Raw genomic sequence first — 14052 nt, 5'->3', positions numbered from 1 at the left:
GTGCTAGCCCATAATTTGAGCTATGGTTGAGGATCTTTAAATGGATAAATGGTGAAGTTAGAGATGATGCTTTTATTCTGAAGTTGGATTCATATAACACTAACAAGAGAATTTGGTGAAGATAGTTCATTCACTTCACTCAGCAAAACAAATACACTGTAAATATATGGGCTACATTGTATTTAGAACAATATATACTCCTATTTCTTGTTAAAGATGGAATTGGATTGCCAAATAATTGGGTATTGGCTTAATGTGCTGATCAACGACTCAATGTCATGTCACCTATCAGACATAACTCACCAGGCCGGTGGTTTATTAGGATTTGGTTGGCAACTTGGCATTATATTAAAAATAATATACAATCATTTTCACAACTTTAGGTTGATTCGTATATATGATATTGATGTTAGTAATGAGATATATGAAAATAAGGTTTCACAATTTGACATCTTAACAAGTTGTAAAAAAAAATGTTTTATGGAACAAAACTAAAGTATTGTACTTTAAATTCCTGAATTAAACTTAATCACATGATTGTGTTCAGTAATACAACAAAGTCATTGTTATCATTTTAAAGGATAATTAAATTCATTCATGTGGTTAAATAGTTGTAAGAACTAAGAAGGAAATCATGAGGGAAAGTGAAACTCATAAGTGAGCTCATAAGTTTAAAAGGAAAAACAAAACAAAATGTCTTCAGAAACTAAAAAACCCACTGAAAATTTCACATTATCTCTTACATTGGTCATGTGGTAGCCCAATGTGAGAGGGTGTGAAATTTTTTATAATTTTATTTTTATTTTACTTAAATTTTGGGTGTCCTCTGTCTTGCTCAGGACAAAATAGCTATCCTCTCTTCTTAATGACCTGTGGGATTGACTCACACAGATAACAATATCATAATCTGGAGAAAGAAAATCAAATCAGATTTTATGGCCATCAAGCTCCAGTAGCCACATCCTGGTAGGGTCCATGTAATGCTCAATTGTAATTAACAAACTCAGTGTGTGTGTGTGTTTCATTTCTTAATAATACTTACCAACGAACCAAATATACTTCTTGGTAGTTAACGAAAAATACATCTTGGTAGGGTCCATGACCAAAAATACTTTTTCCAGTAACATCTTATTTAAAAATTAATTAGAGTCAAAATATAGAAGCCTATAATAATCATGAAGAAAAAAAGGTGGGATTTTTTTTTAGTATTAAACAGAATCAATTAAAATGTTAAGTTGATAACTAGGCCCTCCAATATTAGGCAAAGTTCAAAGTTCAATTTAGTCTCTCAACTGTTGGTTATTCTTTAACTTTCAGTTTAAATTTTAACAAAATTAACAGTTGAAATTGGTTTAGTTTTGAATTTATACACTTTCCTTAATAACATTTCCTCGTGTGCTCCGTTGTCCGTACAGTAATTTTGTGAATTATATGGGTAGAATATTTAAAGATGAAATTGACTTCATTTTAAAATTCTAGTGGCTAAATTGAATTATTAAACCAAATTGATCTTTATTCAATAGTTGAAGGACCAAATTAGTAATTAAAAAAAAAAAAAAAAAGACAACAATGCACCACTTGACAAAACCTGTGAGCCCTTCTCTCAATTTTACATAAATATAATTAGAATATTGGAATATTGGATCTATTTTTGATAGTGGACATGAAGGAATATAATATAAAATTTGGTACAATTGCATTTAGTACAAAACCCATATTGTTCCAAAAATATGAGAAGGGGGGGGGGGGGGGGGGGGAGGGGAGAGAAAGAGAAGTGAGAGCAAAATTTCTTTAATTAATGGCAAAATGAAGCATTTAATTGACAACCCCGATTGAGAAAGGGGAATAGGCTAAAAAAGAGTACAAAATGAAAAATGCCTAGCAAAATTATACAATACTAAAAATGAAAGAAGATGGATTTGGAAAGGGATGACATCTTCTTCAAAAACATTTGCCAATTTCTAATTAAACCATGCTGCTTGTTAGTTGCTAGATTCCTTCCAAAATCTGGCTGGGAGTCCTTGCATAGGCACTGGGAATGGACTACACTGAATCCCACTTTCTGATCCCACCACTTCCCACCTGCAAATATTCAACAAAAATGCCCTTGTCAAATAAAAAGCAGCCTCTTTCCGAATTAATTATACGGTGAAATTATTTAGTATATTCTGTGTATTACACATTTTTCTTACATAAATATGGATCATAGGAAGCTTCCAAGTGCTCCAAATAATTTCTCTTAGCATGGCTCTTTTCAAACAAGTGGATTACGGGAAAAAATTATGATTGTTCCATACTTTAAAGTGTTATGCTTTTTTTTTTTTTTTTCTTTTTCTTTTTTGAGAATTTAAAATTTTAACACGGTTTTTTTTTTTTATTAATATTTTTTTAGAATCCAAGGTTCCACCAGTAATGCCCCTACATAGGTTACAAGTTTGCGTTACTGCACCTGACAGGATCATTATTTTCATATTGGAGGAAATCATATAAGCCTATTTTGCTTGGTTGTTATTTCATAATTTATTCTTGTAATTTAGGTATATTTCCTTTTGTACAATACCTGAACTTGGTAACTAAATGGTGGATCACGATCAACATTTCCATCTTTGCAAGCTCATTTCCTGGACAGGCATGCACTCCATTGCCAAACGGCATAAATGTATTGGGTTTTGGGGCAACCTAGAAAAACAATAAACAAAAAAAGGGAGGAAAATAAATAAATAACTAATCTGTGAAGAAACATAGAAATATCTTAACCCTAAAAACTGGAATTTAACTAGCTTTAGCCTTGAAACAATGTTAACTCATACCTCAAATCTCGAAGGATCAAATTTTTGAGGATCAGGGAAAAACTCTGGATTGTGATGAAAGTTTCTAAACAAAGGCATCACTTTCCAACCTTTTGGAATTAAGTAACCTGTTATAAATTCTTTTGTTAGTCATTCTTTCCAATGAAGTCCCAAATTAACCACTCCATCTGAAATATGAGGTTTCTTGTACATTAAATATACGCATCTTCCTTTTCACAATGTTTATGTTTCACACAGCTATAAGATTCATACATTATGAGGTAGGAGAATACATATATCGAATATAATAGATTATTATTGCATGTCGGCCTTTTATTTTGCTAAAGGATCCTATTCTTTTATTTTGTTTTTTAGTTTCATAAAAAGCTCTAGTATTCCTCTTACCCTTATATTCCACGTCAGCCACTGCTTCTCTGAAGGTGAAAGATATGATGCTTGCCATTCTCAAGCTCTCCAAAACTACCTGAGTAACATCATAGTTCCCTACTGTTAGCCAATCACTCATGCAACAAAATAACATGCCTTATTGCAATTAATAAGATCAAAATTGATTTCTACAAAGAACATGTATTTTATAGATTTCTATATGTGAGGATGCATATTGGAATTTTTTTTTTTTTTTTTTTAATTTTGTTTCTTAGTCTTTACTTTATAGTAGATTTTAAAAATGCACGATGCATCTCCTTCAATGTCTTGCCATTGAACTTCTCATTCTCATTTTAGCTCCAAAATATCTGGCCCACTTGAATGGCACACGATTGCTAGGACTACTTGTAGCTCATACTTTTTTCTTTTTCTTTTTTGAGTTCACATTTTCTAAATGACAATAAAAATCTTATACTCATTTTCTCACCTCCACTTTCATCTCCTTCAATGTCTTGTCATTGAACTTCTCATTCTCATTTTAGCTACAAAATATCTGGCCCACTTGAACGGCACACAATTGCTAGGACTACTTGCAGTCTCATACTTTTTTCTTTTTCTTTTTTGAGTTCACATTTTCTAAATGACAATAAAAGTCTTATACTCGTTTTCTCACCTCCACTTTCATGTATTAAAAAGTTGCCATTTTTAAAATGTTAATATTTCCACATCAATTATGAATATTAATGTAAAATTGTTGATTTAAACAAGTGCAAGAGGATATTTTGCCATTAATTTCTTAATCTTATTTCTACGCAAATTTGTTTATAAATGACATATATTAATACTGTAAGAGAAAAATATTGATCCGTAAGAGGTTATCTTAGTGGTTCTAAGGTCTTGTGAGATTCATGACGTCTTGCGTTCACTTTTTTTCCCTTTTTTTAGAGTTTATGCCCATACTTTTGAAAGCAAGTGAAACATGATGACCTGTATATGACACTGCATACCTTTGAACTTAGAGGCATGTTCCTTATTTGACTCCAACTCAATGGTTGGTTAGCTTCATCATTTTGTCTACGAATTGCATTCTGTTCAGCCTGCAAGGAGAGCATTTCATAAATCATCCATAGGACCACGGAGTCACCAATGTCAAACTCAAAACTAAAAAAAGACGACAAGTGGGGGCGAGAAATAATAGCTTGCTCTACACCATTTGGGATCACAAATAGTTGCCTATCGGTATCATACCTTTACAGCCTCTAGAAGTTTCGGGTTATCATGGAGATACTTGACAATCCATGTCATGGCACTAGCTGTGGTGTCTCGAGCTGCAAATAACACTCCAATAATGTTGTCCATGATTTGATCTACCATAAGGATCTGTCCATTTTCGTCTTTGGAGTTCAATAGACAACCCAAAAGATCCTTTTCAAGTAATTTCTTTTCCTTCCTCTCAGAAATTATATCACTGATAATCTTAGTGAGCCTCTCTCTTGCCTACAGAGAATCCAACAAAAACATAGAAAAATAGAACATATATAGTCAGTTGGAAGTGTTCTTGGTCTACCAAATAGTTGTACTATATAATTTAATTTTAATTTACTAGATTGCTTACCTGTAGTGCCATTTTGTATCGAGTGCCTGGGATGTTATTTGGAAAGGAATTGTAGCCTTTGTCTACTATTAAGTAATTCTTCTTCAACTCCTCTCTATAGCGAGCCTCCAAATTGCCAAAAATTATAAGTATACCAACGTCAAAAGAAAGCTGCAAGGGTTCAAGGATGGACCAATTAATGAGTATTCAACAATAGTACCAAGTATAAACTAAACTTTTTAGAAATCCCATATAACTTCCAACTCATGTGATCCACAAGATATTGAGTTCAAGTTTCGTAACCATTTAAGGTTACTTCTAAGGAATTTCTCTCTGTAATTATTTTAGTATAATGTTTTAAGAGTTCTGAACGCTTACGTAACTCTATAGTGCTTAACTGAGACATCAAATAATACCTACTTTAGTAGTACCACAAATGCCTAAGTCAAATGTGCACGAATGCAACAGTACACCATAAAAGGTTTTGATTGAATCATTTGTATAAACAAACAACATTGAGCCAGCGGACTTACCTTTTTCATTTCTTGGTAAGTGTTAACGACATGGCCGCCTGCCCATGAGTCAAAGGTAGAAGCAGCTATGGCTCCAAGACCCCCCATCAAGTTTTTGATTGCATCAAGGGACAGAGATCCCTGGACAAGCCTTCTTAGACGAGTATGGTACTTCCCTTGGTGGAAAAAAATGGCAGAAGGTCCAATTAAACGCTCTTTGCTTTTGGGGTATGTTGGTTTGAACAAATGGGCTTCTGTGACTAACACAAACCGAGCTGCCTCAGGGCTCGCCAGCATGACACATGGACACCCAAGAAAATGAGTCTTGAAAATTTCACCATACCTGAAAAAAAAAAATTAATAATAATAATAATAATTAAAACACCCGTGTCATATGTATCATTCATTACCACGTGTTCAAAATCATTTTACGTTCAAAATATATATATATATATAAATTAAGATTCAATATGAATAAAAACAAAGAAGTACCTTTTCTGTTTCTCTGCAAAGAAAACATTTGGGTCTTGAGAGTAAAGTTGAAGAGTCTCTCCTATGTATGGCCAACCCATTGAACCTGGTGGAAGCTTAGCTATTTGTTGGGATTCTTTCTTGTTCTTTCTTAGAAAAACATATAAGAGTAGAGTAAGGAGAAAGATAAACACATAGACAAAACTTGCACCCATCTCTCTCTCTCTCTCTCTCTCTCTCTCTGACTTAGCTCTCGTTCTCCTTTGTAACAAAGTAATGAATATGGAGCTTACAAGTTTTTAGTGTTTTTAGTCAGAGAGAGATGGACGAGGAGGTTCACTTCTTATATAGGGTGGAATCCATAAAAGGACAGAATGAGAATGAGACAGATGTCACCATTATATGATCTACAAGTATGGTATGTTGAAGCCTCATCCTCATCCTCATCTAGAATACTATGGGATTGTTTTATGTACATACATTCAACGCATATAAGGTGTCAACTTAATCAAGAATCCAGTTAGACAGTTCAAGATTTAGTAGCCATATTTCTCAATTCCAATTCACTGCTCTGCTCTAGAATTATACAAATTAACTGTCCTGTGATGCTGTGCTTTATGAACACATTTATCCGTACGAACCAACTTGTATAAATATGTGGACTTCTGTTATTTGACGGGATACCTAAGAATGTCTTTTAGATTCATTCAGCACTCAGCCACAAGTTGTATGGGCCCAATTTTTATAAGTTGCTTCGAGGAACCGAAACCTCTAAATTTGATAAATAAAACTGCTTCGAAGGGGTTTAGAAACTCTAGTAACGTCTTTTCTTTTCTTTTCTTTTCTTTTTTTTTCTTTTTTTTTTTGCTGAATTCTAGTAACGTCCATTTAGACTAGCTAACCATTTGTACTTTGATAATTGGTGTCTATTCTTTATTCATTAATTAAAAGGTAGACATTTAAAATAGATAAAGATAAATACTTACTCTTTATAATCTATTAATTAAAATAATCCCAAACCAAATTTATTTATTTGAACCAAGACCTCAACCGCACATGAGCACAAGCCGATTCCTTTGTAATTTATCATTGTCAACATCAAAATTTGTTAGGACATATGTGATTCAAAGATAAGAACATATGTCACTATTTCTATGTAATTGACTAATCATTTGACAAAATACACTTTACTTGTAATTGGATAGATCTAGGATGTGTTTAATACTTCAGGAAATAAGGTTTCAAGTTCAAGTGTTAAAGCGATGCAAGTCTGTTCAAGAACCAAGTCAGAAAGTACTTTTCATTAAAACTCGACAGTTAGTATCTATCAAGCCCTGAAGAGCTGTTCCAGCCCATGGCTCGATAGCAACTCGACAGATAGGGTATCTGTTGAGGTTTATGAAACTCAGATTTTCTAGTTTGTTTTTCATTCAATCTGTGATTATATGTTTGAGCTTTCTTTTCCCACAACGCTAAATATATATAAAGATTATTTTAAGGGCTATAAAAGGTTACGCACAATTGCCCAAAAGAAAATTTCACAAGAGTGAAGAAGTGTGACCGGAAACCTAAATTTGCCCTAGCTCTTGAAGAAGTTGTTGTGTTTGTACATCATAGGGTTTTGTGACCAAGCAAATTCGTGATCTGAAGAATTTTGCAGTCAACAACCTTCTCTAATTGGTAATTGAAGTCGCGTACTGGGATCCGCGCAATTGGTTAGTCACGTACTAGAAGCCGTGCATTGAAAGGAGAGATTGTCACTACAGAACAAATCCAATTGGGTATTGGGGTAAGGGTTCAACTGTAGGTTGGTATAAGATACTAGGATTCCTTTACTTGTAACCGCTTGTTTTGATAATAGTGGATTCTCGAGAGTGATGACCTTAAAATCACCCGATGGAGTTTTTGTCGTGTAGGTTTTCCATATTCGTAAACAAATCACCATGTCAATTTATTTTTCACTGCATACTTAGTTTAATTGGTGATTTGTTTGTGCTACCACGTGATTTGCATGTTAATTTGATTAATTAATAAACTTGGCTAATTAATCAATTAATTTATCACAAGAGATCAATACGTTTTTGGCCTATCAAAATTTATACCCCATAAAAAAATTTTAAAAGGAAAAAAAAAAAAAACTAAATTTATAAAAGGACATCTAAAATAGATAAAGATAAATACAAACTCCATATAATCTTATCTATATAACTAATCCTAATCCAAACTTTTTTTCTTCGAGAATCTAATTTATTTGGATGAATAAAATAAATTTGTACAAATTAGATTAAATTAGACTCACAACACAAGTGTTTTGGACCATAGTCATGTTTTCTAGGATATATACTAAATTTTTTTTTTTTTTTTTTTTTTGAGAAAAGCTGGACCATAGGAAATGGGATTTTATTTTTCACTTACTATATTGTAGGAAGGAGATGTGCATAAATGAAAAATATGTACATATATGATATATATCATTATAATATCCTTTATAATAAAAATTACATTCTACACAACGTAGTTGTGGCCAAGTAGCTCAATGTAAATTGTACATATCGTATAATGTGTTTTCAGCATATATTTCACTAATTATTGATATAATTTACTTTAGGAGAAATTTTAGAATCAAAATTTCAAAAAATTTAAAATACTTTTCTAATTAAAATTCTATAACTTATATTAAGAGAAGATTTATGATTTATTTTCTACTTAAATTAGTTTAATCTTGTACCATAATTTTTTGTTTTCATAAAAACATGGTATTACAATATGTGTTTCTATCACATAATTTAAGATATAATTTATTTATTTATTATTCAATTTCAAGATATTAATTAGTAAATTTTTTTAATTTATATATAATTTATCATTAATCTATATATACATTATAAGATGGCCATATTTTACTCTCTCTTCTCTTTTCTTTTCTTTTTATAAGAGGCATATTGTTACTTCATCTATGCATTGTACAAGCATACTTATTGTTTTTCTTTAATAATATCAAGCATATTTATTGTTGGTTTAGCAGGACAACTCAACTGTAGGGTTATTCCATCTCTACCAATTCCCTAGTCTCGTGTGTGTATATAGGGTTTTATTAATGCGTACCTTTACAACATACATTAATAAACTATTTTAGAAAGAAAAATGATATGTCCATAATATTTTCACAACAAATCTTAAGTGGCAGGTTGTTATTGTTTGTTATTGTTGGGGTAAAAAAGTAATCTTGGTATTAAGTTCAAATTTGAACCAATAACAACTAATCACTTATGATTTGTTGTAAAAATATTGTAAACGTAACACTTCTCTTCTAAAAAACTTTTTACCAAAAAAACGAAAAAGTTACCGACTTTTTTTTTTTATAATCATTCCATCTCTACCAACTCCCTATATAAAAAAGATGTAATAAAGCTACGGAGTTGGTAGAGATGGAATGAGATAGCTAGGGAGTTCTCATATATATATATATATATATATATATATGAGAACTCCCTAGTGATCTCATTGCATCGCTTGCAAAAATATAAGTTGCATCTATCTAGGTCTAGCATACTCATTTATAATTTTCCCAATGTTTGTTTGGTGTAGGCTTGATATGGGGTTTAATTATTATGTCCTCATTAAAAATTAAAAAATCAAATTAAATAAATGCAAATCAAATCAAATCAAATAGGGAGAAATTTTGGCTTCAAAGATCGACATTTCTAGGAGTTAATCGATATAAATTGTAAGTAATCAACCTTTTTATATGGTAGTAGGGACAGGTACTTAAAAAAAGACACACCGACCTCTTTAATTCATTACCGAGAAACAACTGGCAAAATCTATTGAATATTGACATTGAAAAAAAATATATATTGAATATTGACTTTGAATTTGTCGTAACTTCGCAGATAAGAGAATAGTAGGAAGACAACCAAGACTTATTATTATTAGTATTTCTTTTTCTTTTTTTGCGAAACAACGAAGATTTTTTTTTTTTTTTTTTTTTTTTTGTGCGTTATTATTAACAGTCGACAATTAAACGGTATATACCAGGGTTTTTTTTTTTTTTTTTTAATTACTAAAATTCAATCTACTCCTTTGACTTTAGCTTCAACTGTCAATTAAGTCTATAAATTTTGAGTAATTTTTATCAGTTTAGTCTCTTACTTCTTGAAAGATGAATCAATTTGGTCATTTGCCCAAATTTATTAGCCAACAGCATTATTTAAACATTCTTTTTTCTTTGTTGGTTAAAAAATTAACAAAAACATTCACAAGATGCGCCATTTAGTAGATCTTGTTATTGAATGAGTATTATTCTAAATATATATATATATACACACACAAACATATATATATATATATATATATATAATATACGTTAAAGTTTAAACAACTTCATTTGCTATTAGATTTGGGGAAAATGACTAGATTGATTCATTTGATAATGTGAATGACTAAATATATAAAAATTAAACCTCAATAACTAATTTGAAAATTGAAGAAAAAGCTAAGAGAATAGATTAGTAGACTGAACCTTAGCCTTTTCTTTTTCTTTTTTTAAGAAGTAATTTAAAGAAGGGAAGAAACGGATGAGTGCATGAGTTCTGTTAAATAAAATTCAAACACACCTTAAAAATCTCAAAATATCTAGGATACTCACAATATACCAGTTATTATAGGGACAAAATGGGCAAATGTCCCTTTCAAAAAAAAAATCTAGCATTTTGCCCCCTTTTCCAAACTAATTACAGAAATGCCCCTCTTTTGAAACTTGATTTTCTCAAAATCGAGTTATAAAAAAAATAATAAAAAAATTTCTGGAGCCCTATAGTGGCGTTTTGTAATCCGATCTCCATGAAGTCGAGTTACATGCAATTTTTTTTCTTTTTTTTACCTATAACTCGACTTCATGGAAATCGGATTACAAAACGCCACTATAGGTCCTTAAAATGTCATTATAGGATCCTTAAAAACGTCACTATAGGACTTAACTCGATTTTGAGAAAATCGAGTTTCAAAAGAGGAGCATTTCCCTAATTAATTTAGAAAAGAGAACAAAATGCTGGATTGTTTTTTTGAAATGGACAAAAGCCAATTTTTTTCCGTTATTGTAGTCATGGAAACTTTTATTTTATATGACCACATCATAGGAATCTGGTGTCTAGGTTTTGCCATATAGTAGCTAGGTATAAATGAAAAGAGACATACATCATATCAAATGATCTAGCAATTGTTTGGGATTGTTTCACATGGCGGGTAGATACAATAGCTAGTGTTCCATGAATTTCAAGTTAATAGATAATATCATTAACAATGTTATGTGGGGTGGGTACTACCTTTTTTTTTTTTTTTGAGAATGGGGTGGGTACTACCTGGTTGGCTTAAATTTCCATTTCTATGTTAGTCGTGGGTCCATGTGGAAATTATTATTTACTGCTTATAACTTGATAACTCAACAAGTTTTTTTTTTTATGAAGTGATAACTCAACAAGTTATTCCAATAACATAATTGTTCCTTAATACGAGTAGAGTTTATTTAATATCTTTAGGAATAGCTTTTACCATATTTACTTTATCCAAAAAATAAAAACTTTCACCATATTCAGTATACATGTGTGACTGGAAGCTGCGTATGGAAAAAAAAAAAAAAAATGAGTAAATGATAAGATAATTACGCTTAAACCTTCAAACTTAAAACTTTTAAGTTATGTAATGTCCTTAAAAAATAACGCTCTTTTAATAATTTTTTTTTTTTTTAGAATACTAAATATTTATAATACACACACGAGAAGAGGGGAAAAAGTCTTAAAGAAACTTACAGTAGTGTATATCCAAATAGGTCTAACTCTTGGATACACAGCACAGGTTTTAAACCTCTTTAACTCACATTTATTTTTCAGTGTGGGATTAACCCACTATTTTTTCTCTTTTAATAATTAACACAATTAATAATTGAAAAACTTAGCCTTGAAATTTAAACTTTAAAGTCCAAAAATCTCAATCGTTGGACAACTATCTTTTAATGACTTGATTTAATACTTTAACCATTTATCAATTATCACCCAAACTTAAGAATCAACTCTAATAAAGAATGTAAAAGTCTAGTTTATAGTTTATTTCACAATTAGTTATGTCATTGACAACCATATGAAAATGATGATTTATCACTCATAATTTGTCAATTCAATAAATTGTAAACTATGTGCCACATAAAATTGATAAGCATGATATTATGTAATCTTATATTGATTAAACATCAATAAATTTATTGTAATAAATTTAGTAGTTAGTAAATTTAATATATTAAATAAAAAATAATATAAAAATATTGTAGATGTGAAGGGAAAAATTCTTTTTTTTTAAAAAAAAAAAATTTGTGGGCATACATTCACGCACACTTGCGACCAATTCTCAAGTTACTGCTTAAGCATATCACTTAGGATCAAACATTTGTCCACACACTTTAAAATAACTTCAACATGTGGCAAACGATAATTATATTGTATTTTACTGAATTTCATTAATGAATCATGACTAAGTGATGTAATTCAATCATTCATTTAGCAAGTTATGGCACAATATACATGGACAAATGTGTGTGTGTATGAGTGAGGTTAGGGTTCGGGGGCCTTCTAATAAGGGAAAAGTCTAGAAATGGACCACCAGATGATCGACAAGTGTCAAAACTCCAGCTGGGTTTGATAGTGACACTAGGGTGACCACAGAGGCACACAATCTCACTAACTCCACCACTATGAAACACGGTCTATATAGGAGATAGCAATGTTGCATGAAAAGGGCCCAGCCAGGCTCGGGAGAGTTCCACGTGTTCCTTCTTTCTTTACCGTACATACCAATAAATATTTGAAGGGACCCACGTAAATCAGATGTTAAATCCTGGTTCGGTATGGCCGGAGATCTTCCACAAATTATATAGCTAATAGCTGTATGCCACTGCCCCCCGTTCCCATCTGAGTGGTCCGCCAATACGGTCCTAGTTTCCTTTGACCTGTCCATCTCTAGCTTCTATCAGCACATAATAAAATATTATGCATATGATTCATCTAGATTCTACAATTATATGGCCCATCCGTGATTCGATTTTGATTTAAAAGTTTATTAAACATTAAACATATTGTGTTATTAAGAAATAATAATTAAATTTGCTTGCCAAATTCTTCTCAAAAAAATAAAAAATAAAAAAACTTATTAGCATTTTTTGGCATTTTTAAGAAGGATAATTATAGAATCTTTTGGAAGCACAATAAATACGTACGTCTTTATAGGAGTATGTGTTTATGGGAGGACTCGTGATTCTATAGTTTTTCTCTCCCATTCTTGAACTACAAATTATCATTAAAAAAAATATTTTAATGCATCTTTTAAGAAATAACTTAATGTTACAAAATTTCCATAAAGTGTTTACATTTGCATTGAGCATCTGATAAAATTGCAATATAATGAGTATTTTTTAAGTGAATTGCAATTTTATTAGCAATCATAATAAAGAAAAAAAAGTAGTAGTTTTGGTTGAATCCTCTTTATACCAGAGGCGGAGTCAGGAGGGACGAGAAGGGGCAACTGCCCCTATGACCCTGCCCAAATTTTCCCTTTCTAAATTCTAATAGTTTTATGTCTGCTAGGAAGAACTGTGAGAAAATAGTGTGTGAATAATTGAGTTGCATTGAAATCACACTTCAGCTCTACATGCTTCAAAAAAAATTGTAAAAGAGATGAAAGAGTGGTGGAGCCATAGTAAGCACCACGTACATCCTTTCTTTCTTTTCTTTCTTTTTTCTTTTTGGATATATCTCCATATCTTTTTTATAAGTCAAAAGTCAATTGTTTTATCTTCATATCTTTTCTTTTTTTTACTTTATCAATATTTTTTTAAAGTTCAAAAGTTACAAAAGAAAAACATTGATAAAAAAAAATAAAGAAGAAAAAGTTATTTGAAGAGACGAAAATACCACCCCCCAAAAAAAAAAAAGTTTCATTTCAAAAGTATTAACTATTAAGCAATAAAATTTGGAAACAATTACATGACAAATTCCACAATTTGATATTATTTTCAAGTTGAACTCTAAAAATGTGATTGCACAAATAGTTATTATATGGTGTAAAATTGTTATAATCTAATCATATTATAAGTTTAACAAAAACGATATTTTAGGTTCATTGATTTATTAAAAATCATTGTATGAGAATTATAAATATAATTTTAACTATGAAAAAAAATTACAATACAACTTAGTTGTATTTAAAAACACTATAAAAGGGCGAGAAACCGAGAACATGAATGAATAAGAAG

General features: G+C 30.9%; 1 protein-coding gene across 1 annotated transcript; it reads right to left on the bottom strand.

Annotated features, from left to right (window-relative positions):
* Positions 1 to 1775: 1775 nt before the first annotated feature.
* Positions 1776 to 6189, bottom strand: LOC126710634 (abscisic acid 8'-hydroxylase CYP707A1-like). The gene is made up of 9 exons (XM_050411202.1): positions 5775 to 6189; positions 5304 to 5625; positions 4792 to 4941; positions 4425 to 4673; positions 4184 to 4273; positions 3195 to 3273; positions 2811 to 2917; positions 2561 to 2679; positions 1776 to 2082 (listed from the first exon to the last, which is right to left on the bottom strand). The coding sequence occupies exons 1-9, from the start codon at positions 5966 to 5968 to the stop codon at positions 1983 to 1985; spliced, it is 1410 nt and encodes a 469-aa protein (XP_050267159.1). The 5' UTR covers positions 5969 to 6189; the 3' UTR covers positions 1776 to 1982.
* Positions 6190 to 14052: the final 7863 nt, after the last annotated feature.

The sequence above is a fragment of the Quercus robur genome, chromosome 2 (assembly GCF_932294415.1).
Source record: "Quercus robur chromosome 2, dhQueRobu3.1, whole genome shotgun sequence".
Lineage (NCBI taxonomy): Eukaryota > Viridiplantae > Streptophyta > Magnoliopsida > Fagales > Fagaceae > Quercus > Quercus robur.
The sequence above is the reverse complement of the archived record's forward strand: the minus strand, read 5'-3'. Positions and strand labels throughout refer to the sequence as shown.